The following is a 26,092-nucleotide window of genomic DNA, read 5'->3' as shown; positions in this document are numbered from 1 at the left end:
GGAAGCAGTAGAAAATAACAAAGAAGCAGAGAATGGCAAAGGTAATAAAAATAAGAAGTGTATGAATGATTGATTTGTTGCGACACTCTCGCAACAAATAAAATTCTCAAAATACATTTTACTGAATGATAAAAAGAGATTGAGAAGTGCAAATACGATGTGATGATGTGCGAGAATCTCGCAGAGATAATGAATTCTACAAAAGACAATCAGAGAACAATGACAAAAGAGAAAGGGGCGAACCTTTATGGCGTACACCCTAGTTCGCGAATACAATTTCGCAAGAGGCAAATGTAAGACCTAAAGTACGTCATATAAGGGGGTACCTGTTGCATGGCTCAGGGAAAGGCTACACCCCCCCGGAACCTGAGTCATGGAGATTTGGGGTCAATAAAGCCCATCCGGGAGAGGCACCTTGGATTCTCAACTTAAGCATATGACTTAGGTTGGGCGACTAAGGTAATAAGGACTCTCCCAAGGAGTGCAGAATCTGACCAAGGCGCCGAGGTACACGGTTGAGTCAAGAGTGCCAGGGGCGTCTGGAGCGTACCTTGCCATTCTTGACAAGTCTTGGCTTATACTGCACTCGGCCCGAAGAAAACCCCACTTAGGGTGCAGTCTCGTAACCATAACCCTATAGGTAAAAGGGATAAGAGGCTGCGAAAACAACTGGTTGTTTAAGACCGGATGGGAGGAGCCAACCTTGTATGGTAGAGGTACGCCTCCTTGAAGGGGCAACCAGGGGGAGATAAGGGCGGCACCCTCCATTAGGGAGCTGATAAGTGTCTTAAGACGCAAATGTCATGAGGCTTTTTACTCGCAAGGGTATTAAGGCTTGTCATATTTGTGCGACAATCCTGAAGAGGCAATAATACTAAAGAAAGATAAGACGAGATCAATGGGTTTTCGCATGAAAGTGCGAAGACGTCCTGCGATTTCGTCGCAAGACAATGTCATGGGGCTTTATTTTCGCAAGAATATTTAGGCCTGTCATATTGTCGCAACATCCTGAAGAGGCAATAATACAAAGAAAAAGTTAAGGCAAGATCAATGGGTTTTTGCATGAAATGCAAGGACGTCCTGCGATTTTGTCGCAATGACAAGAGGTGGCATAATAAGACCTTTAACTAGGAAGGCAAAATAAGACCCACAGGAATGAGATTTTGAAAAGAATCAAAATTCACTTCGCATATGATTGCGAAATTATACATAAACAACTGCGAAGTTGAGGCACAAAATAAGAAAAATCTGCAAAATCTCTCATTTGGATACAAATAACAGAGGCAAGTATGGGAATGAATGAAATTAGAAAATGTTATTTGTCTCCACATGATAGATTTACGCAAAAATTCAAAAATTAATGATTATGTTGATTAACCGTATTGCAAGGAAGAATTGTTTTAATGAATGCAGGTCGAAATGAAAGAAACTCATATATTAAGGAATATGGGGAACCAAAAGAATTCGCAAATATACAAAAAGAAGGAATAAATGTACAAGTATTACAGAAGATAAAGAAAGAAACAAAGACTACTTCTTAGTTGATCCTTCATCATCTTCATCAGACTTGTTCTCTTCTTCGTCTGCATCAGAACCTTTATCTCCATCAGAACCTTCATCACCATCAGATTCTTCATCATCAGCTTCGCTATCAGAGATGTCAGACTAGGAATGTTCTTTGGGATCTCCTCCAAGAGACAAGGATAATCAGAGTGAGGAATACTATGGTCATCACAAACCATTTGAATAGTTTGATTGCGAAAATGCAGAGCGTCGTTCTTAAAGTTCGCAACAGTGATCTTGGTTTGATTCTTTAATCTAGAATATTTGTCGTTGCGAGAAGAAAGATTCTTTGCGAGTTCCTCTTTTTCAGCTTCAAGTTCCTCAACTCTTTGGCGATATCTACTTTCAGATCCTGCGAAGCATATAGCAATTAATCAGTAACTTGATAAAAACTCGTGAAAAACCAAAGATTAAAAAGGAAAACAGTTAATGACCTTCTCTCTCAGAAATCATATCTCTAATCAAGGCTGTATGCTCAACTTGGAGACTAACATTTACACCTAAATCTTTTCTGGCGTTATCCAAGATTGTCGCGGCCCAAGCGAACTCATCATCACTATTTATGAGAAGACGAGAACGAACTTGGTTTTCTCTCTCGCTAAGCAACATTTTGACGATTGGCTTCATCTCGTTCAAGTTGAACCTCAAGAAGAGTCTCTTGGAATTTCGCCAAAGCCTTAACACCTTGATCAGAGATACGATCTTTATCATCTATAAGTTTGCTAATCTTGGTTCTTAATTCATTGATCTTCTCTTTAGAATTGAGATAAAAACGTTTAAATTGGTTGGCTAAACCTAAACTAGATCTATGATCAATCTCTAAGAGGCGAAATTTGGATTTAAGTTCATTCAAAGGCAGAGATGAAATTTTATCATTAGAGAAACTATTCAAAGATTTATTAAGATGTTCAAGAAGAGTGTCATTATCTAGGGCATCGGGAAATGAACGAAGAAGTGGCTTCATCAGAAAGACCATAAATGTCTGCAAAAAGGATTAATCAAATAAGATAAGACAATAGGATGAATGAATGAAAGGAAAGGAAAAAATTGCATACCATAGAGCTGATCATTAGCTTTTTGAAGAGTAAATTTTGTTCCTTTGCGAAGAAGTGTCTTTCCAGTTGTTTGTTCTTCTCGCGAAGACCTTTAACTTCAGCTTCTAATTGTTCGTTCTTCTCACGAAGACCTTAGCTTCAGTTTCCAGTTCTTCATTCTTCGTACGAAATTGAAGATTCTTTTTTCAAGAATTTCGCGTCTCCTCTCCAAATCTGAGGCAACACGAAAGAAGCTTTTCCAGCCTGCGAAGAAAATACAAAAAATAATTAAAATAAAAGAAATTTTGAGTCACAATAATGAAGAAGTAAAAAGACGAAGGCATACCAAACTATTGAGGGAATTTAGGAAGCTAGGAGTCACTGATCTGGAGACTCCACCATCCAACAAAGGAGTATCGCAAATAGTTGCGAGAGCTTTGCATATATTGGCGAGGCAATTATCTCCCATCCCTTGCCAAGAATCAGAGAAGATACCAGATAACTGTGCCATAGAGGATTCAGGTGGAGAATCTTTATTCGCAGCAAAGTCGTCATCATCATCTTTGTTGTCTTCATCATCTTCAGAACCATCAGGGAAATGAACATCTGAAGGAGGAAGAAAATCCCCTATCTTTCTTTTCTTTGAAGAGGATGCAGATGATTTTCCTTTGCGAAGAATATCTTTACCCTTATCACCAGCCGTCACAACCTTGGTGGATTCTTCTACTTCAGCAATAACCTTCACACACAAATGAAGATAAGAAACAGAGGCAACAATATATTTTTTAAAATCATAAAAGAATATTTCTTACCTCATCTGTGTATGAGCGAAGAGCTAGCAAGGTATTGGCTTTACCAGTCTTGCGGTAGCTATCTTTCAGTTTCTGTATCTGTAGAAGTCGCAAGAATCAGCGAACAAAATAATAAAGATAAATAGAGAAACATAAAGTGGGCGAAATTGGAAGAAGTATACCTATTTCACTTTATCAGGCCAAGAGAATACCCAGGGTCGATAAGCGGTGAAATTCGCAGGAATGACATTAGAACCAGCAATATAGGGTCCTTTCAGCATCAAGGGGAAGACACACCATTTATCATCTTTGGATTGGCGAGGGGTTTTATTCATTCCAGAGTGTCAATCAATGTCATGCATGAGCATTTTATCTTCAGCAATAACATCCTTCCTTTTCAAGCGAACACCCCAGCGAGTATTCTCCTTCTTCATAGATATTAGTTCATAATTTTCAACGAAATTCGCTACTGTGTACTTCTCAGCGACTATCTCCAAGTCTGCGAATTTAGGATCCCTAAGCTATTTAGGATAAAGAGATCCTTTACCAGCACCGCGATTAGAAAACTCCAATATCAGACGGATGCAATCCCCACTCAATTGGAAGATAGCTCGCGAAAATCCTACGTGAGCGAGAATTTCATAGAACAGAGGAATATCTGGGTCATAAAGAGGAATGGGGAGACCTGCGAGAATTTGACCCAGTGAAACTATGATTGATTGATCATCACAATGTTGATCAGAGAAAAGTTTGATAGAAATAATTGACTTGGCACTTTCACCAGGAATGGTAGAAAGTGTGAAACCTTTCTCGGCAAAATCTTTTTGAACATCTTTTAAGGTTTTCTCATGTTTTTGACCACTTGGAGGCATATCTAAATATAGAGTATGGGAATGGACGAAGAATTAAGAAGATTGAAGAAGGAAGATAGATTAAAAATTACAGCAGAGGAATTTACGGAGAAAATGATGAAGTTGCAGAGAAGATGAAAAAGAGAGTAAAAAAGAAGAGAAGGGAGAGTAAGAAGAGTATATATAGAGGAGATTTTCGAGAAGATAAACACAATTAATGTGAAAAGATGTGAGCGGTTAAAAAGAGGATATTTTTGAGAAGATAAACACAATTAATGCGAAAAGACGTGAGCGATTGAAAAGCAGCGGTTATGGAAGACGTGTCAAGAAACAGGTGGGAGAAAGGACATGTGTGATAAATGCAGAATATGAAGTGATGGATAGCTGCGGCATTTCTCACATCGTTCTCTACTTCGCAGAGAAGATATGAGAAGAGGCAAGATGTAGGATCAGAATCTCGCAGCAATAATGCCTCAGCGAAATTATTAACAACACAACACGATAGTGTCGCAGAACAACTTCATAAACGACATAATAAACGACATTCAGTTGTAAAGAAAAGAGGGAGATCTTTTTTGAGTGAGAAGCAAGTAAATAGGAGAGAGAAAATCTAGAGCAGTGATTATTTTTGATTCCTTTATCTTTTCTTGTAAGATTGTTTCAAGATTCATCAATAAAATTAAGATTTTTAATCCAAAAATGAGTTGAATGTTAATGAAATCTTGTGAGGGGTGTAGTGTAGGATTTCCTGCAACTACAACCAGATTATTATTGGTTCCTGTTCACCTTGATTTATCAAAAGACGGAATAAAAACTTCATAGGTATTTCTTTGGGAGACAGATTTATCTATCAGAATAGACTTATCTGTGTGAGACATATTTGTTAATCAAGTCTTCGACTTTGGGTCTTAGCAACTCTTAGTTGTGGGTGAGATCAGCTAAGGGAATCAAGTGCGTAGATTCCTGATGGGATTCAGAGACGTAAGGAACGCGATTGTACCTTAATCGGTGTGAGACTTGGTTAGGGACCAACTACATTCCATTCCGAAGTTAACTTGTAGTAGACTAGTGTCTGTAGCGGCTTAATACAGTGTGGTGTTCAAATCTGGACTAGGTCCCGAGGTTTTTCTGCATTTGCGGTTTTTTCATTAACAAAACTTCTGGTGTTTGTGTTATTTCTTTTTCGCATTATATTTGTTTATATAATTGAAATATCACAGGTTGTGCGTAGTTCAATCAATTGGTAAATCCGACGTTTGGTTGTTAATTGAAATTGATTGAAATTTGAACATTGATTTTTGACACCGTTCAAGTTATTTCTCTTATCAATCGGGCACACTGATTTCTATCTGTTCGATTGCAGATTGTATTGAGAAATTGAGATATAACTCTTGGATGTTTTTCCTTGATTGAGTCTTTCTGTCTAGTTGATTCTCTTGGAATTATAATGAAGTTAGTCCATACAGATTGTCGAACGAAATATTGGGTGTGGTTGTTAGACCCCCGCTTTTTCGTAGATAAGATACCCACTCTTGGAAACTAGACACTCTCAATATCCTTTTGATGAGAGTATTGTTAATGAGATAATAATTAGAATTCCTTTCAAAGGATGTGATAAACTTAGATGGTCCCCTATTCATAATGGTTGTTTCTCAGTTAAAACTGCTTATAGGGTTATTCTGGACAAGTCCCTAGTATATGCCCTACTAGAAATAATCTGAATGTGAACTTGAAATCCTTTTGGAAGATAAAACTACCACCTAGAATACAACATTTTATGTGGAGATGTCTTGACTCTTGGTTGTCTATTAAGGAGAGTTAGCCAGGATAATTAGACACAAAAATACTTCATGTTCTCTTTGTGATGATGGAATTGAATCGGTTCAGCATCTCTTTATTGATTGTCCAGTTGCCATTAGCGTATGAAATAAAGTTAATCCTAATATGTATCAAACCGTTAGTAATTATAACCTTCATAATTGGTTATGTAGTATTCTCAATGCAAGCATTACTGGTATGCAGGTTGGTTTTAAAAGATTTGAATATACATGTTTCATAACATGGTGTATATGGAAGGCAAACAGCTCTAAGAATTTTGATAATATACGAATTAATGTAACTAACATATCTGATAATATTATTAATCATCTTGAGGATTGACACTGTTCTTTATCTAATGCTAGTAGTCTGAGTAACAACAGTGTTCAAGAAAGACAGATTTGGCATCCTCCCTTAGTTAATTAATGTGTAAATTTTGATGCTTCTTTTATTGATATTTCAGTTTCTTCTGGAATTGGACTAATCTCTAGAAATTCTTCAGGAGAATGCAATGGAGTGTAATGCATCCCAACAAATATAGTAGATACAGAACAAACAGAGGCTTTGGGAGATTTATAAGCAGCTTTATGGGCTAAGGAAATAGGAGTTAGGAGCATTCATTTGGAAGAAGATTGCATGAACGTGGTGAGAGCTATCCAGAGAAATCCTACATCTATGAAATGGAAAACAAATAATATAATTAGGGATTTACTATTTATCTTGTTAGATTTTGATCATTGGAAATGTAGTTATGTTCATAGAGATGCAAATAATCTAGCTGACTCATTGGCTAAATTTGAAGCAGTTTCAGTAGATTGGTTTAATGATTGGCCTGCTTAGATCAATACTATGATCTTAGGTGACCAAAACAATATTCTGTTTTCTTAATTTTAATGAAAATCTTCATTTTCCTATTAAAAATAAATAAATGAGTTTAAAGTGCATGATATTGATGGACAAGAAAACTTGGGTTGTTTTTGAATTTGATATTGCTGCAAGGAAGGAACTATAAAAAATACAGAAAAACATAACAAATCATCTCTCTATAACCAGTTTCTCACACATCAAGTGTTTGCCAAAAGTGGTCAATGATTATCGAAACTAGTTAGCTACAATGTTTTTTATCCATTTTTATGAGTATTTTGGTTAGAAAAATTAAACTGTTAAAGTTAGTCTACAACCCTAACGCATCAACTGCATCTTCTACGATCCAAATCCTAACTATGCACTAAACATAAAGCCCTTTTACGAAATATCTCTTCTATTTATCGCCAATACAATATTGTATTGGCTAACTCATAATATAAAATGAGGGATCATTTTACGAAACAATTTCACTTCAAATTAATAACCACTTTGGCCAAATAAATTATCGGTGTCAAAATCTTTTTCCAAACTGTATCACTTTAACACTATTACATCCTCCATTTACTAAGAGTAAACATTGTGGTGGAATCCAACTTAAGAAAGACGTGGGAAAATGCTAATGACTATCGGTTTTTATTCGGGCTTTTCCCAAACCATCTTCCAAAACTCATAGAAGGTAACTTGGAACCCAACCTAAAGTGTCAACTCTTTTGATCATCATTCCAGCGGTTTTGGAGTGTTCAGAAACTTAAACACCGTTTCTGACCATCCGATCTTGTGGTGCAAGGTGGAGCGCCAAGTCTGGCAACCAACTTGAAAATCTCAAGTTCTCCACCATAATAAGACTTAGCTCTCTAGATATGAGATGTATTATTGTTCATTCCTATTTTTACTTTGAAACAGTTAGTTACTGCCAGTCATAATGGGGTTACCTATGTTTTTACATTTTTTTCTTTTGGCAATGGATTTACCTATGTTAAGTATTTCTAGTGCAACTTGTTTCTCTTAAAGCTAAAGTGTAACCGCGTACCAACATGGGACGAAAAATTAACACAAAAACAAAGTAGAGAAACTCGATGTCAATAGGTTCAAGTTATTGATGGACAAAAATGCACTTGACTACTCATATGTTGACAGTGAGTGCACAATTCTACATTTCCCAGTAATCAGTGATTCAGTATTGCAAATAGGTCCACAGTATAACATGGCATTAGCGTTAAGCTCAAAAGCGTCAAGCGCAAACCATGTGGTAGCGCGACTCCCGAAGCAGTACCCAATTGCAGTAAAGAGAAGGATCCAAGACTGCCCGAAAAGTAGACTCCACTGTAATAGTCATCCAGCGCGTTGATTTGCCAAGACATCCGATTTCTTTTTCTTTTAGACTTTTAGTGCAATAACATCTTTCTTTTTTTGCTCGGTTTTGGTGCAATGATATCGCAGAGAATCCATGGAAACTGTATCATCCCTGAGAAAGTGAGAAGTACTCTTCATACAACTTTTTCAATCCATGGAATGTTTTGGTCAGATTTAGGAATTGGATGCACACAGAAACTGATCCGTTACTGTGACTATAATAATTACTGAATAGATCCAACTGCTAAAAAGAACATATACATGGAAGGTATTTGCTTTCTCTGAGGCTGATGCAACAAAAATCTTATTTCCACTCAAAAAATTTCGAGTAGCAAAGACACAAAAGTATGCAGAGTCATATGTACAAAAACAACTACCAACGAACAAAGACGACTAGGCTACGTATAATACATGACTATGCTGACCTGCACACGCATAAACTATGTAACCTAAGCAACAACAAAAACAAAAAACAAATTATGAATGCCATGCGTGCTAGGGAGAGCAAAAATCTAAAAGGCCGTATAAACGGCCATGAGGATATCCAGCAACACTAGTGTACATGATCAAGTATTCATAGGGAGACTCCAGAGAGACAGCACTTGTTCATCACCTATTCTTCCTGAATACAACCCGATATAGTAAAATTGTTAGTGAAACATCCGCAATTAAAAGCTTAATTAAAACACTAGATCATTCAGGGAAAATTTACAAATAAAAAGATTTTGCAAAATTCGATATAAATATAATTGGTTTAAAAGGAGCTCAGCTGAAAGAGCAAACATCAAGATATTAAGACTGCCCAACAGAAAATTGCAACTAATATAACAAGCAGAGAAACACATAAACGTAATTCAGAAATGAAAAAAGTATGCTACAGACTTTTGATATTTCAGATGATAATAGAACAAGCTACATCCAGAAAGGCGTTTTAAGAAACAAACAAGCAATTAGATGCAGGTAGAAGAATCTAGTTGATGTGCACTATCAAATATGATTATCTCATAGCTGTAACGTTCTAGTACCTTAGTTATTTCCAAAGTACCTTTATCCTATTACCAATCTCTGGGTGCTAAGATATAGCTAGAGTGATCGAGTGGATCAATAAGGCTGAGTAACCACATATATCTCATCTAGAGAAAAGACCGCCCTCAGATTTTAGGACTTATTCTTGAATATGGACAGACGTTTTTAATAACGAATTTGTGTACAACAACTTTTGATGTACTAGAGAACAGATCAAATTTAATGATCAGGCTGCAAATTCCATTTTTTTTATTTTCTGCTTTTTTTTGACCAAAATTCCATAATGGTGCATATTGATGAGGAGAAAAGAAAAATCAAAGACAAGAAAAAGGAAGAAGAGTTTAAAGGCCACCCTGACAAAGAACGAAGTTAATATGCTAAAAGTTAATCTACAGTGAGGATGACTAATAAGACGCCTAGCCATAACACGAAACACAACAACTGGAGAACTCCATCAACAAGAAAACGAGGATTTGACACCATCATTAGCTAACAAGCTAGCACAAGGTTACCAACTGATGCATAAAATTATCCTGACTGGAAAACCATTTAGTCACTAGAGATAGAAAAGATAAATAAGAACAGAGTACATGGTATTAATGCTCCTCTTTGTTTTATAATATATACACAACACAAAGTTGTGAAGTGCTTCTATAGGCATTCTGGTGTTCAACTGTTAAAGTAGATCCAGCTCACTTCTATAACTATAATAGCTAGAATTGCAATGACATAATTCAGCATCTATAGGAGAACTTACATTGCTGATGATATGAGTTCACGGATTTCTTTGATTGCTGCATTAATACCATAGAGACTCATTTTCTTCACCTGTTTTGCATCAGGCGATATTAATTTCACCATCAAGTATCGAATTCATATAAACATGTGGCAAAAGAAAAGAAGGATATGTTGGCAGCCGTTATGAAGATCTTACTTCTAGCCTATCTTGTTTGGCTTTATGGTCCTTTGGAAGTAGCCGAAGTTCTTCAACTAACTGGATGCTCTTGCTAACATTTTCAGGAGACACAAAATCCATTTGCACGTTTATGCAACGCTGAAGATCAAATGAAAAGCGAAAGTGAGTTCCATCACCCATCATATGTTTAAATTAAAAGAAAGTTTTCCATGCAACTTTACCAAGCAATGACAGATATACCCTACAGAAGTTAAAGAGATGAAACTAGTCTTTAAACCCAGGGGAACTACAGTACACATGTTTAATTGCACGATCATTATCAAAAGGCATAGCGAAGGAAGAAATGGACCATTTCAATATTACAATCTAATTTGGAGGAAGCCCACATCCAAGAGTACTGTGCACAGTATGCTCCGTTAGTCATGTGAATACATCATTGACATGGCACTGCTTTTTGACATGTTTTATCCAGTAGCAGCGTATTCAGCTTCTATAATATCTCATTAGATTTACCTTAAGATATCTTATTTGATATGGACATCCAGCTGGAACAATGATGGCCTCGCCAAGGTTCTGATAGAAAGTCCAAGGTTCAATTTCTGGAAGAAGCACTAAGAAGTTAGTTTAAGCTTTTTAATCCCAATCATGCAACAAAAAAGGAGACACATGAAACTAAGTGCTCACCGTACTCCTCCTTAAGCTTCTTCTTGTGAATTGAATCAAGAAAAAAACATTCATCAAATATTGGATGAGCGACCTGCAGAAAAAGTAAGTACTCATAACTATTATCTATTGAATATTAATTAATATAGATGAACCACTGAAAATTCCAAAAGGTGTTCTTGATTGCTTACATGTTCAATGGGAGAACAATATATGTGCCTGAACTCCTTGGAATGTAGTCTGAGGTACTCCTGCAGCTTTGGTACATCTTCTCTTCGGAAAACATCCCACTGGGCGCCAAGGGAATTCGAAACTGGACATTTTCTGAATACGTTGCAGATTTCTATATTCTCTTCAGCATCAGACACCAATTCATCTTTCACAAGAAAACCACCCTCGTCAGCTCTAGTTGTTGGAACGCAAGAAACCCGGGCAACTGCATTTGGAAATTGCACCTGTCCAATAACATCCTGTTTTTTACTATTGTTGGCTTTCTCAACGTTCTCTATCCCCAAATCTGGTTCGCTCTTCACTTTATTCACTAACTTCTTAAACAAGTGAGACTCCCTTCGGTTTTGATCTTCATGCTTTTTCTTTAGCTTTTGTATCTTACCATGTTGTTCCAAAGAAGTCGCAACCTCTGTAATGTGTGTCAGAACATTTACCTGAGGGTACAGATTAACAGCAAAGCATGAGTGGAGTTAGTCTTCTACTAACCATCCGGTTGTGCGGGTGGGTGGGGGTTCAAAAATGTTTCACAACTTCAACTGTTTAAAGGCTCGGGTACGAAATCAGCTGGTATACTTACAAGCTTGATGCCAATACGATGGTAAAGAAGTAGAAAACTCATGCATCTATTTGCACTTACTAAAATATAAAAAGTAATAAAGATCACAACCACGTAAGTAGCGGAAGTGTAGTTACCTACCATATCAGATAAATCACAACGCAGCTTTGTAACAGAATCACCACGCCCAAGTTCCTCAGCCATCCCATATGAAATATATACATGTGGACCAAGGTCAGGCTTTGATAATTCCTTTGGTAACTTCACAGCAAGATTTAGAAGACCAGAGTTAGGATTCGTATATTCTTGAAAAGGTAGAGCATGGATAAACTGATCATTATGATCAGGGAACAGTTTTCGTAACATTTCTGGAGAAGGCCATTCCTTCACTTTAAGCATCTCGGGCCACAAATTTAAATGCATCCTCCCTTCTAGATACCCGATGAAGAATTGTTGAATTCCAATTTCTACCTGATAAGAAAATTCTAGAGCTTAAACATTTGTGATGCTAAACAAATGGGAAAGATTAGCCTCACCATCCAAATTGTAGAGTAAACAGAAACATAAGATAAGATATTATAGAAAGGACAAGAACTAAAAACGATATGTGAAATTGAGTGGCACTGACCTCACACCAATCCATGCAATCTATAGCTGTCACTACATTCTGATCATTTTCAGGTATGTCCACATCAAGAAAGTCCTTGAACATGTTTAGTGGATCCCAGCTCAAATCCGAGGTGTTCTGAAGAACGTCTCGAACTATTACAGGCTGACCTCTTCCCAAATGCTTCTGGAAATGTTCAATGCCATCTTTAATATCCCGTCCAGGTGGATAATACAGGAAATTGTCTTCCGAATCTTCCCTGGTTGCTGCCTTTTGTACATTAGTATCAAATCCTTGAGTTGTGCCACACGGGCTAATGCATAAGGAACAGTGAGAGGAAGAATACAAACTATCCGGAAAGTCATAGGTGCAAGCTATTTCTTCAGCGTTTTTTTCTAACTCTTCAGTCCAATTTGATGGAAATACGCATCTCAAATCCAATATGTAACCACCACAACCACCCAACTCCTTAGGTGGGCAAGAAATACTATGATCGAGATCATTAGCTTTCCAGACAGGCAACGCCTTCAGAAAAGATGATGACCCACGCATACGTTTCCGTTTAGATGAGCTTCTCTGCTTAATCGTGATAGGTTTCCCACCATGCATGTAACTTTTCCCTTTATCGAGGTAAGCAAAGATGGCTTTTTCATTACCTCCAGGTAAGTTTCCACAACGGAGCTCCTGACAACAACTAAGGCAAAGGTCGTATGAACAATTTGAGCAGCTTCTATGAAAATCTACAATAGAAGTTTTGCAATTATTACAGAAGAGTTGCTCGTCATAGCTGCATTCTACTTGTTGAATAGAAATTTCAGATGAAGACTTTCCTCTTACTTTTGCTTCCACTTCCAGTTCAAACCTTTGTTCCTTATTGATTTTTTTCAATACTGGAAGCAGCAGACAGACCACATAATGGAACTGTAGGATTTTGCTAACCTTATTCTGATCTCTCATAAAGTCCTGAAAGCGAAATCGATGTTAACTGACTTGTGCACCCATGAAAAAAGGAAAGAGTAGAACAAAAGAAGTGCAATGCAAAGGAAACTCGAGTTCTCATAAAGAATTCATAACCTGATTCAGACCTTAAATTCACCATCTTCAGCTAGAATACTCAAACATGTCTTGCAGTTGCAAGAGCCACGGCATACTGGGCATGACATCTTAACTTCTTGGGGCACAATGTGATACCTAAATTTCAAATTTGTGTCAATGTCAGTGACTACATATGTATGCACTCACGAAATTTCTAAAAACTGTGGAGCATCAGAAAAATACAAATGCTTTGGTTGCTATTGTATTCGAAATCGAGTTTTACCAGAAGGATAAAGAAGGCTCATTTCTTATTGATTCTCCTCAATACTCAATTGTTCATTTGTTATCTCAGTATACTACTACTAGTAATTTGTTGTAAAAGTTTCAGTGTTTATTTGCAGTTACTGAAGGAAAGAGAGGTAAACAAGCATGTATATGATCTTCTAACATTCTCAAGTATCAAACTATTAAGCAGACAAAAGGAGGAATGCGTACCATTTCTCAATGCAGTTCATGCAAAAACATTCTTTTCGGCAATTTATACACCGTATAATACTCATTCCATTACTTTTTCTACATCTATGGCAAACCCTCCTTAAACCCTTCTCCAATTCAACAAGATCTCTTCCGTAAGGAACAACCTGAAAAAAATGAACAAGCAATTAAGAATTTTTTTTTTTACCGAAATTGAACAAAACATAAGAACTGATAAGAAGAATGAAACCTGAAGAGTACTAATTGGGAGAGGCTCTATATTCTTAGACCGAATAGAACGTCTAACAAAAACCCCAGTATCTAAACCTAGTTTTCTATCACAAAAAGAAGCAGCATTGTCAAAATTCACATCAGGAACAGGAGAAATCGCCATTAATCCATTAGGCAAATCCCTCATTAACTCCCTTTCATCCATATAATCACTTACACATTCCTTCTTTCTTTCAATTTGTCTCTGTATAAACACTTTAATCAACTCCCATTGTAATGAATCCCCTTTATTCAATTTCAATTTCTTAAAAACATCATCTTGAGAAAATTCAACTTGCCGGGTTTTAATCTTCTTAATAGATTTGAGAAACTTACTAGAATCTTGATCTAAAGTAACCAAAGAATCTAATTTCTTTCCGGATTGTCTTAGATATTTAATAGAATCTGGAACTTTTTGTTTGTACTGACGGTGCCGAGATTGGAGATGATGGAATTCACAGAACTTAATACCATCCAATACTCTTCTTCCGCATCTCCATTGTTTACCATCACTTCTATTGCAACGAAGATTTTCAGGTAATGTTTCTTTCATTGAAATTAGACGATTCTATCAGAGAGAGAGAGAGAGAAACTAAAGAACTTGCATCTACAGAAGAACTTCTGGTGTTTTGTTTTTTTTAGTCAGAAAGGAGAGCGAGTACCAAATTCCTAGGACGATAAAGTGTTTGTTTGGGTCAAAGAATTTGGACGCATGATGTGGGGAATCGGGATGCAAGACTTTGCAAGTTTGCCAAGGACTGCCTCTCGCAATTGGGATGCAAGACGGTGCATTCTGTCCACCATATTATGTCTTGGACACTTGGTGCATTTGCCGTTTGAATTGTGTTTCAGTTCCGAATAATGCCTTTAAAGTCGAGCTCTAGTGATAGTTCAGTGCCTTCATAATTCTATTTGTCTTATTGAATCTCTATTTGCAGTCCACGAAAACATCTTATCAACATAGATAAGGTTTTTGTATATATAAACTGATGACAAATGCTATAATCCAAAATTATACTTTTTGCATTATTTGGAAAAAGGGGAGAAATCTATGGCAGTTCATGGTGAAAATGAAGAGGTATGTTAATGTCTAGTATTTCTTTTGTTGAACATTTTTGTGCTGATGTACACTTAGTTTTGTGAGAAGTAAACTTCTAATAAAGTGATTTATTTATCAGGGAAAGCTTACAGCCACAGTAGTATGTTGGCTTCTAGGAAATGGATGCCTTTTCTCATGGAATAGTATGTTATCAATTGTTGATTACTATGAAAACTTGTTCCCGGTACATTTCTTGTTTTGACATTCTCATTTACTGCTCGGTTTTGATCATATGCATATATTATCAATCATAGGAGTTCTCCTAGCTTATGATCAATTTTCTGTCTTGAGTTTCCTTCACCGTGTAGAAATACCATCCAGCGAGGGTTCTTCCCATAGTCTATCAACCTTTCGCAGTTGGAATATTGGTTATTCTAACATACAACGAAGCAAAGATAAATACAAGAAGAAGGAACTTACTTGGTTATACCATTTTCTTCATAAGCGCCTTACTGGTTCTTGTTGTAAGTCGGACGGCCCTCAACACTTATTTTCTCATTTGAAATCACCAGCTCCTAAAGAAGTACTGTAGTATATAAATGATAACTCATCTCCGTTTTCTTCACTTTCCGCAAATAGTTGGACTTGGCTACATCTGGAAAAGGAGGGATTGGAACATATGTTGGTCTATGTATAATCAGCGGCGTATTTGGAGTTGGTGAAGCCTGCGTTCAAGGTGGAATGATTGGAGATCTCTCCTTGATGTGCCCCGAGTTCATTCAAGTTAGTAATTCTTTATCTTTTTTTGAGGAACGCATTATTTGATATTTATCTAATGTTTTGTATCTCTATTCTTTACAGTCTTACTTGGCTGGTTTGGCTGCTTCTGGTGCTCTAACTTCTGCCTTGAGGTTGATTACAAAAGCAGCCTTCGGAAATTCAAGAAACGGCCTTCGTAATGGAGCTAGTAAGTAAACTACAACATTTCTTTATGGAAATACTAGAGACACAACAAATTTTATCGAGATGATGCAATTTCTTAGTCTAAATACTCATTCATAATGCAGTGATGTACTTTGCTATCTCCATGTTATTTGAGCTGCTATGTCTGATTCTGTATGCACATGTCTTCCCCAAACTGCCTATTGTAAAGTACTACCGTTCAAAAGCAGCCTCAGAAGGATCTAAAACTGTTTCTGCTGATCTTGCGGCTGGTGGAATACGAGTACTAACAAACGGACAAGTACTTTCTTTTCTTTTCCATGCGTGTTAGCTTTAGATCTTCTTGTGTGAATCTGAAAGAGCTCAAGTTACAAGTAGGTTTTGGAAAATAATGCAGGCTGCAGAAGAGAAGCCTGAGTATATGGAGCGCCTAAACAACAAACAGTTGATTGTTCAAAACATGGCCTATGCAGCTACAATATTTCTCATATTTGTTTTGACATTTTCAATATTTCCTGGGTTTTTAACCGAAGACACTAAAAAGCACAGCTTGGGGAGTTGGTAAGTTCTTAACAACGAAGCTCGCAACAAAATAACTCTTTTGAAATTGTGACAGCATTTTCATGAACCTCTTCTACTTGACAATCATTTCAGGCACGCGCTTGTTATGATTGCCATGTTTAATGTCTGGAATCTGATTGGAAGATATATTCCTCTTATTGATTCCTTGAAGTTGAAATCACGTCGATGGCTTCTCATTGTGTCTCTTGCTCGTTTCTTACTGATCCCATGTTTTTACTTCACGGCTAAGTATGGAGATGAAGGTTGGATGATCATGTTGACTTCCTTACTGGGATTAAGTCAAGGATATCTCCCTGTTTGTGTTCTAACTGAGGCGCCAAAGAACTATAAGGTTAGTAGAAACAACTCTCATCAAGCTAAACTATTTTCTTCATGCCGTCAATTATTTCATGGAATGGGAATCAGCGCAAAATAGGCGAACGAGGCAGTTCTCTGACTTAAAAAGTGTCTGTTGATCCGAGTCTCAATTTTCAAATTCTCTAATGCCCCTCGATAACTGAGCTTAGAACCTCATGGTGAATGTGCTTTGGTTTTGCAGGGGCCGGAGCAAAACGCACTAGGAAACTTGCTTGTATTGTTTCTGGGCGGAGGTGTACTTGCAGGGGTAACACTAGACTTGTTATGGCTTATTGGTAAAGGCTGGTAATAATAAGGTTGCAAAATTGGTTCTTCATGATTCAGCTGTCACATATGTTTGATGTTACAACTGCAGGTTCTTTTCTCTAGCGACTGTTAAACTAAATTAAAGCAGTCGAGTGCAATTTATTTCGGGTGGAACTATGTAGATGACTAGGTTTAATCTGAAATGGGGAAAGAAGGCCCTAATCTGCTCATGAGTGTTAAGGCCAAGATTAATAGCTACAGCACACTCTTTTGTAAGATGACTTATGGAGCATTGGCTTCCCACAAAGATATAACATATCTGCCTGTACCTCAGAAAGAGAACAATCACTAACAAGTCACAACTGTAAGTTGACAGCATCGTTATGCTACACGTGGTAATGAAAATCCAAGCTTACAACCTTCCGAATCAAATCAATCTATAACGTTTTTACAAGAGCTCACCAGCCTTTACCAATGAGCCATAACCAATCGAGAGTTGCCCCAGCAAATAAGCCCCCAGCTAGAAATAATACAAGCAAATTCCCTAATGCATTTTGCTCAGGTCCCTGCAAAAACCAATGCATGCATTCAATCCCCATTCGGAAGAAAGATATGGTACAAGAAAAGGTATTTTTTACAATGATGTATGGCACCATCAAATGACAATAACCAACCTTGTAACCTTCTGGTGCCGCAGTTAGAACGCAAACAGTGAGATAACCATTACTTAAACCTAAAAAGGAAGTCAACAAGATCATATAGCCTTGATCTCCGTACTTGGCTGTGAAGTAGAAACATGGGATAAGTAAGAAACGAGAAAGAGAGACAACGATGAGACCCTTCCGTGATTTCAACTTCAAACACTTCAGTAGAGGAATATATCTTCCAATTAGATCCCACACGTTGTACATCGCAATCAAAACAAGCGCATACCTGAAACATTTTAATGTGGAACAAGGTAAAAGAAAGCAATACTAGATTGCTATAAGCAAGAAGAGAAGAGAATTCAAGCAAGAAGAGAAAGATAAGTTTTGTGTTTAATAATTTGATTGAGTAATAGATGGATCTTACAAGACTTAATCTAGCCTTTATATAGGCTTGAAGAATACCTAAACTAGGAAACAGAAAACTAAAAGGAAATCTAAAAGAATCCTAAAAATAAGAAAGACTGAAACTAGGAAACCATGGAAGCCAAACCTCTAAGCGGAATCTTCTGGAATTGTAGTATGCCCTGCATCAGTCCCCCCTTCTAGAGTAAAACTCGTCCTCGAGTTGTCCAAACAAACTAGAAGTTCATTGTCACCATGAAACGTAAAAATCTCTTGAACATTAAATGTGTTGGAGATATTCCAATCATTTGGTAGATCAATAACATAAGCATTATCATTGATCTTCTTTAAAACCTTGAAAGGACCATATTTCTTCATCTTGGTTTTGTTATAAGTACCCACTGGAAATCTCTCTTTTCTTAGATGTATCATCACGAGCTCCCCTTCCTTGAAGGTTTTAAACCTCTTGTGTTTATCAGCATCCTCTTTATATTTAGAATTGGACTTCTCCAGTTTAGATTTTACTTCATTATGTAATTCAGTTGCTTTGTCTACAAAAGAGTTGGCTGCAGTGTTTGTACTCTGTGTGGTGGGTAAGGCTACCAAATCAAGAGTATGATTAGGTACTTTAGAGTACACAATCTCAAATGGAGTTTTCCCAGTAGAACGATTCACAGAAGTGTTGAAAGCGAATTCCATATGTGGAAATAACACATCCCACTGCTTACTATTATCCAGGCACTTAGCTCTAATCAAATTCCCAAGTGATCTATTAACAACCTCAGTCTGTCCATCAGTTTGCGGATGTGAAGTTGTGCTGAATTGTAGAACTGTGCCTAAGCGCATCCATAAACTTTTCCAGAAATAACTCAAAAATTTGGTATCTCTGTCAGAAGTTATAGACTTTGGAACCCCATGCAATCTTACTACTTCTTTAAAGAACAAAGAAGCAACATTAGAAGCGTCAGTTGATTTCTTACAAGCCACGAAGTGAGCCATTTTAGAGTAACGATCAACTACGACCATAACAGAATCATTACCTCTAGCAGTACGAGGTAAACCAAGTATAAAATCCATACTTACATCAACCCAAGGTGCATCAGGAACTGGTAAAGGAGTATACAACCCGGTATTTTGAATTGTACCCTTTAATCTCTGACATACCATGCATTTTTGTACGAACTTTTGTACATCACGTTTCAAAGATGGCCAGAAATATCTTTCTTCAATCAGGGCAATGGTTTTATCTCTCCCAAAATGACCACCAAGACACACTACCATGTAATTCTCGCATAAGATGTAAACGTAAAGACCCTTGAGGAATACATAATCGATTCCCTTTAAAAATAAAACCTTCTTGTATAAGAAAATCATCAACCCCATGAGTTTGAGAACTGCATTGATCCCATAGTTTTCCAAAATCTTTATCTTCTGGATAAATGTCTTTGATATAGTCAAATGCATAACTCTCATTACGAATTGTAGTTCATAGATGACTTCTTCTACTTAAGGCATCAGCAACTTGATTCAATTTTCCACTTTTATGTCTCACGGAGAAAGTGTATTTGTTGAGTGTGGAAAGCCATCGATCATGCATTCTGTTAACTTTAGCAGAAGTATTCAAAAACTTCAAAGCATGGTTGTCAGTGTTGACAACAAATTCCCCATGTATAAGATAAGTATGCCACTTCTTAAGAGATTGAACAAGAGCCAATAACTCTAATTCATATGTAGACCATTTCTTTTGTGCATCTGAATTCTTCTTACTGTAATATGCAATTGGATGACCCTCCTGTGATAATACTGCACCAATACCAACAACAGATGCATCACAATCTATTTCAAAAGGCTTGTTGAAATTCGAAAGTGCAAGAATTGGTGTCGTACAAAGCTTTTCTTTAAGAAGAATAAAGCTTTTATCCATTGCTTCCGTCCACTCAAACTTCTCCTTCTTGAGACAGTCAGTCAAAGGTGCAGAAATAGAGCTAAAGTTCTTCACAAATCTTCGATAGAAAGAAGCCAAACCATGAAAACTACGAACATCACGAATAGAAGTAGGAACTGGCCAATCTTCAATTGCTTGAACTTTAGAAGGATCGACATGAATACCATCAGTAGAAATCACATATCCCAAAAATGTTACTGAAGAAGCCATGAAGGTACACTTATTCAAATTAACATATAAAGAGTTGTCAGCAAGAACTTGAAACACTTGTGAAAGATGTTGGAGGTGTTCTGGCTCACTGCGACTAAAAATTAGTATGTCATCAAAATAGACAATAACAAATTTACTGAGAAAGGGTTGGAGAACCTGATTCATAAGTCGCATAAAAGTACTGGGTGCATTAGATAACCCAAATGGCATGACCAGCCATTCATATAAACCTTCACGTGTCTTGAATGTTGTTTTCCACTCATCTCCACCTCGAATGCGTATTTGGTGGTAACCACTGCGTAAATCCAACTTAGTAAAAATAATAGAGCCCGACAGTAAATCAATCATATCATCAATACGCGGGATCGGAAATCTATAAGGAATGGTGATGCGATTTAATGCTCTGCAATCGATACACATCCTCCATCCATTGTCTTTTTTACTAACCAAGAAGGCAGGACTGGCACAAGGACTGTTGCTAGGTCGTATCAAACCCTTTTTAAGCAAATCATTTACCTGTCCCTGTAATATCTCATGCTCAGCAGGACTCAAGCGATAGTGTGCTTGGTTTGGTAAAGAGGCTCCAGGAATAAAATCGATGCAGTGTTGAATATTCCGTAAAGGAGGTAATGCAGTTGGTAGTTCATCTGGAAATAAAACATTATATTGAAATAATAAAGGCTTCACCTTTGCAGGTAACTCAATCATAGGCTTAGAATCTTCATGGGAATGTAAAGAATGTTGTGGGTGCAAAGAAAAAATAACAGTGGCTACGACAGCATCAGTCTGCGCACAAGAGTTTGAAGTGGAATTGGATGGACTAAGAACCTTGGTTTTCCCCTTATGAACAAAAGTGTAAGTATTCTCGAATCCATTGTGAACCGATTGAAGATCGTATTGCCAAGGTCTGCCAAGAAGAAGATGGGTTGCCGTCATATTAATGACATCACATAGAACTGTGTCTTCATAACCCTCAAAAGAGAATGACACATAACACTGAATAGTAATCTTCTGTGTGCTAGAGGCATTAACCCATCCCACAGTGTAAGGTTCTGGATGAGAAGTTACTGGTAGTTCAAGCTTCTTAACTACGTGATCAGCAATATAATTATCCACATTGCCACTATCAATTATCATCTTGAAGATTTTACCCCCAATATAACATCTTGATTTAAAAATACTGTGTCTCTGAGATTTACATTGTTGAGTAAGAAATAATGGACGAATCATCCCAACAAACTCGTCGTCATCACCAGGTGAGTCTTCATCTTCGAACTCATTAAGCGCACCAGTAACTTCATTAATGAACTGAGGTTCACCAATCAAAGCATTGAATTTCCGACAATCACTAGAAGTGTGCCCCGATTGCTGACATTTATTGCACTTATCTCCACGAAATTTTGTATAAGCATTATTAGCTCGTTGTTGCGGTGGAAATTGTTGTTGCCTGTTATGAAACCGATTCCCTATAGTAGGAGGAGTTGGTTGCAGAGAGTGAGACTGCTGACCCGGCTGAAGATCAACTGGATTGGCTAAGATAGGTGTAGCCAGAGGTGGAGTATAAGGCACAATATGGCTAGGTTGTCGATGTGAATGGCTAACATCATCATAAGGAGGCCTGGGAATATTCAAAACAGTATCTGGAGAAAAGTTTTGAGATGAATTGGTACCCCTGTAAGTATTTTGATAACGCCCTTGTCTGGGTGGATAAATCCTAGAAGAAAGAATAAGACGATTTTCTATCTTAATAGCTTGCTGCACAGCTTCGACCATAGTAAAAACTGAATGAGTCATACCATTTTGTATTAATCTATTCAGTCCCTCAATGAATCTTGCAACTAACTGTTCTTCAGATTCTTTGAGTTGATTTCGTGCGACCAAATTATAAAAATCTGACACATATTCTTCAACAGTTCGTGCCCCCTGCTGAATGTTTTGTAATTTGATGAAAAGTTGCTGCATAAAGTCTCTAGGTGAGAACTTATCCCTGATCAAAGTTTTCATACGTTTCCAAGTACGTATTTTCGGTTTGTTAGCGTTTCTACGATCATCACAGATCTTATCCCACCAAGCTGCAGCTCCTCCTTTGAGTTTGTATGTCACAAGTTTAACCTTAGAATCTTCAGGGACTTCCATGAATTCGAAAAAAGCTTCTACCTCAAAGAACCAATCAGTTAGTTCTTCAATACGAAAATTTCCAGAGAAGTTGGGAATATCAGCTTTTAGTTTATATTCTGGTAAAGAACTGTAAGGGTTGTGACCAGTTTTTAAACGTCGTTCTTCAATCCAATTCTTCTCTAGATCGTTCTCACGTTCATCTTCATCATCACTGTCAAGTGCAGGAGAAACTATCTTCTTCTTTGAATGACCTATGAAACCTTCATATGGTTTCTTAATGTTTAAAGTACGCAATACATCTTCAGGTACTTCATCATTCTGTAAAAACTGAAGTATATCTTCTTTAGTTTTTCCTTCTAAGTCTACAAGCTCAGGCATATCCAAATCTAGATTTATATGTTTTGCAACCTTCAAAAGTTGATTCTGCATGGTTTCAAGCTTGGTATCTCTTAACCCTAATTTGTCCTCCATGGACTTCTCAAGAGCTTCAGTAATGTTTTTTGCCAAAATCTCGGTATGAGATTTGATGAGAGCTTCGATTGTTGCTAGAGTAACTGGTTGAGCAGTCATTTTTTTTTTTTGTATACGAAAAGGAACTAAAAAAAAAGACTGAAAGGTGTTGCGGAAGCGATGTAAAGGATCAAGTTATAGGATAAAAACCTAAAACTAAGCGGTTGATACCAACTAATGTGGAACAAGGTAAAAGAAAGCAATACTAGATTGCTATAAGCAAGAAGAGAAGAGAATTCAAGCAAGAAGAGAAAGATAAGTTTTGTGTTTAATAATTTGATTGAGTAATAGATGGATCTTACAAGACTTAATCTAGCCTTTATATAGGCTTGAAGAATAACTAAACTAGGAAACAGAAAACTAAAAGGAAATCTAAAAGAATCCTAAAAATAAGAAAGACTGAAACTAGGAAACCATGGAAGCCAAACCTCTAAGCGGAATCTTCTGGAATTGTAGTATGCCCTGCATCACATTTCCAAGAAGTAGAAGGCATTCACGAATATGTTTAACATGTAAAAATGGTAACCACATATTTTAAGTGTCTAAACTAATCAAGAAGTGCTAAAACAGAAAATGTGGTTCCGATTGCTGTAACTGAAAATTTACCATGCACCCAAGCTGTGCTTTCCGGTATCTTCACTTAAGAACCCAGGAAAAATTGATAATGTCAACATATATATTAGAAACATTGTGATTGCATAGTCCATGTTTTGAAAAAGTAACTGTTTGTTGGTTAGGCGTTCCATATTCTTGGGATCCTCTTCTGCAGCCTGCAAAAATTCCAAAGCCTGATTGAAGTTCAAGCTCTCTCAAATTCAGACAAACATCTGAAGCTAACACAATAACGAAAGATGTAGAGAGAAAGTACGTGTTCGCCGCTTAATGTTTTCATTCCACCGGCAGCAAGATCAGCAGAAACAATTTTAGACCCTTCTGAGGCTGCTTTGGCACGGTAGTGCTTAACAATAGGCAACTTGGGGAAGACATACGCATAAAGAAGTACACATAGTAGCTCAAATACTACGAAGATACCTAAGAACAACACTGCGGAATAGAACCTAATTGGTAAGTACAAAGAATACAACATACCTCAATACCCGAACAGTGTCCTTTCTTTTCACGGGAAAAAAGAAGTGTTAAAAGTAAAAGATCGAAGTTTACGTACTTGCACCCTTGCGAAGTCCATTTTGTGAATTTTCAAAAGCTGCTTTTGTAATTAACCTCAATGCAGAAGTTAAAGCACCGGATGCAGCCATACCAGCCAAGAAAGACTATACGTTAAGCACCAGAGAAAACATTAGATAAAGTAAAAAAGATATATAACCTGCAAAAGAACATGAAAATTGTCAGCCAGAAAAAATACATTTACCTGTATGAATTCAGGGCACATAAAGGACAGATCTCCAACCATTCCACCTTGAACATGAGCATCTGCAACTCCAAAAACACAGCTGGTTATACATATACCAAGGTACGTCCCAATCCCCCCTCTCCCTGATGTAGCCAAGTCCAACTAAAGTCGGAAAAAGGAAATATCAATGAGTAACCCAATAGATAACAATTAAAGTAGAGTTAACCAATTCAAATGAAAGAGAAAATCAGATATTTGGGGCATACTTACAACTACAACCACTAAGGAGCTCATGAAGAAAAGGAAATAACCGAGTAAATTCCTTCTTCTTGTGTTTATCTTTGCTTCATAGTACGTTAGAATTGCAAGTGTTCCAAGTGCAAAAGGTTGATAAACTAGGGTAAGTACCCTCGCTGGATGATAATTCTGCATAACCAAAGGAATCCAAAAAGAAGATTGTCATTTGTAAAAGCAATCCTGCCTACACAATATTGAAAAAGTAAATTTACATTGAAATAAACTTACTTCACCTGAGAAATAGCATTAACTACTAAAAGTAAAATAATAATCCTAATATCTGAAGTGTAGGAATAAACAAAACTGACGAAATCAGGAAATTAGCATACCGGGAACACGTTAACGAAGTAATCTTGAAGTGTTAACATACTGTTCCATGAGAAAAGGCATCCATTTCCTAGAAGCCAACATACTAAAATTGCAGTAAACTTCCCCTGGTATATTGACAGCAGAACAATTAATCAGCATTTTACTACTCCCACCCCTTCATCAACACGAAAAGCATGAATAGGTTAACTTACCTTTCCATTTTCACTATGAACTGCCATGGTATGCTCCCTTCAGTCAATTTCTACAAAATCATAAAAGAAATTGGATTATTAGATTACACCTTGATAGGAAAATCTTTCCGGCATCCATAAGATGTTTCACAGATTCTGAATAGATAGTTGCTACTATATATAGAAATTACGGAAGAAAAGTTAAAGACAGTTTCAAATTCCGTTAGGAAGTATATATTCAAATGAAGTTCAAAACAATATTTCCAATCACAGATCCCCTTTGTATATCCATGAACGAATATCCATCTTATAAAATCTCATCAAACAAGCACTAAGTAATCAAAACCCAAGCTTAAAAGTTAGGTTTAAGCATATATGAGTGAAAATTTAGTCAGAAACTTGACCTAAACTAAAGAAAACAGAGTATTAGTAATTAAGAGCTTACATTTCCATTAGTAAGAGAGTCAAAAATGAAAAAAGAAGAGGAGATATGAACCTTATTGGCTGATGCTTGAAGGAAAAAGAGCAATGGATAACATAGTGGTGGAGTCATTTGAGTATGGAGTTTATCTTCACTCTTTATAGAATCAAGAATCTGATTTCAGAAATGAATGATTGGGATGTTAAGTTGACTCCAGAGTTTTGAACAATTAACGAAACCGGGGAGAAGAAAATAACATTGTCTCTGCTCTAGGGACTTTTCCATTTATATTTTTTTAATTATTTTATTGGTTTTTCCAATGTGAATGATGATGATGATAGCTAGTCTTTGTTATAGGATAACCAAGTCAGTTAGAGCATCCAAAGTGGGCGAGTATAACCAAAAATTTGGGATGAGATCGTAACACAGTGGGACGGAGTAAAGATCAAATCCCAACCAAAGATCAAATT

General features: G+C 36.9%; 3 protein-coding genes across 4 annotated transcripts; 1 reads left to right on the top strand and 2 right to left on the bottom strand.

The window, feature by feature from the left end:
- Positions 1 to 8,556: 8,556 nt before the first annotated feature.
- Positions 8,557 to 14,673, bottom strand: LOC113305551 (lysine-specific demethylase JMJ25-like). Of its 2 annotated transcripts, XM_026554578.1 has the most exons (12): positions 14,036 to 14,673; positions 13,807 to 13,952; positions 13,362 to 13,467; positions 13,114 to 13,239; positions 12,298 to 12,960; positions 11,811 to 12,140; positions 11,074 to 11,547; positions 10,904 to 10,976; positions 10,733 to 10,818; positions 10,238 to 10,357; positions 10,061 to 10,131; positions 8,557 to 8,899 (listed from the first exon to the last, which is right to left on the bottom strand). In XM_026554578.1, exons 1-12 carry the CDS (start codon positions 14,606 to 14,608, stop codon positions 8,887 to 8,889), a joined length of 2,781 nt encoding a protein of 926 aa, XP_026410363.1. In that variant the 5' UTR covers positions 14,609 to 14,673; the 3' UTR covers positions 8,557 to 8,886. The 2 variants fall into 2 exon arrangements, with proteins under 2 accessions (XP_026410363.1, XP_026410358.1); XM_026554573.1 differs by having other exon boundaries at positions 12,298 to 13,239.
- Positions 14,674 to 14,997: 324 nt separating this feature from the next.
- LOC113305539 (equilibrative nucleotide transporter 3-like) lies at positions 14,998 to 17,543 on the top strand. Its single transcript, XM_026554562.1, has 9 exons — positions 14,998 to 15,133; positions 15,234 to 15,338; positions 15,463 to 15,618; positions 15,734 to 15,877; positions 15,956 to 16,061; positions 16,162 to 16,337; positions 16,434 to 16,597; positions 16,691 to 16,949; positions 17,157 to 17,543. The coding sequence occupies exons 1-9, from the start codon at positions 15,107 to 15,109 to the stop codon at positions 17,262 to 17,264; spliced, it is 1,245 nt and encodes a 414-aa protein (XP_026410347.1). The 5' UTR covers positions 14,998 to 15,106; the 3' UTR covers positions 17,265 to 17,543.
- A 76-nt stretch (positions 17,544 to 17,619) lies between these two features.
- Positions 17,620 to 25,898, bottom strand: LOC113305544 (equilibrative nucleotide transporter 3-like). Its single transcript, XM_026554566.1, has 10 exons — positions 25,698 to 25,898; positions 25,223 to 25,272; positions 25,031 to 25,135; positions 24,675 to 24,830; positions 24,423 to 24,566; positions 24,219 to 24,324; positions 23,922 to 24,097; positions 23,660 to 23,823; positions 17,896 to 18,154; positions 17,620 to 17,787 (listed from the first exon to the last, which is right to left on the bottom strand). The coding sequence occupies exons 2-10, from the start codon at positions 25,247 to 25,249 to the stop codon at positions 17,680 to 17,682; spliced, it is 1,245 nt and encodes a 414-aa protein (XP_026410351.1). The 5' UTR covers positions 25,250 to 25,272; positions 25,698 to 25,898; the 3' UTR covers positions 17,620 to 17,679.
- Between the last annotated feature and the right edge of the window lie 194 nt (positions 25,899 to 26,092).

Source organism: Papaver somniferum, chromosome 1, assembly GCF_003573695.1.
Source record: "Papaver somniferum cultivar HN1 chromosome 1, ASM357369v1, whole genome shotgun sequence".
NCBI classification, from domain to species: Eukaryota; Viridiplantae; Streptophyta; class Magnoliopsida; order Ranunculales; family Papaveraceae; genus Papaver; species Papaver somniferum.
This window is presented reverse-complemented; position numbering and strand designations above follow the sequence as displayed.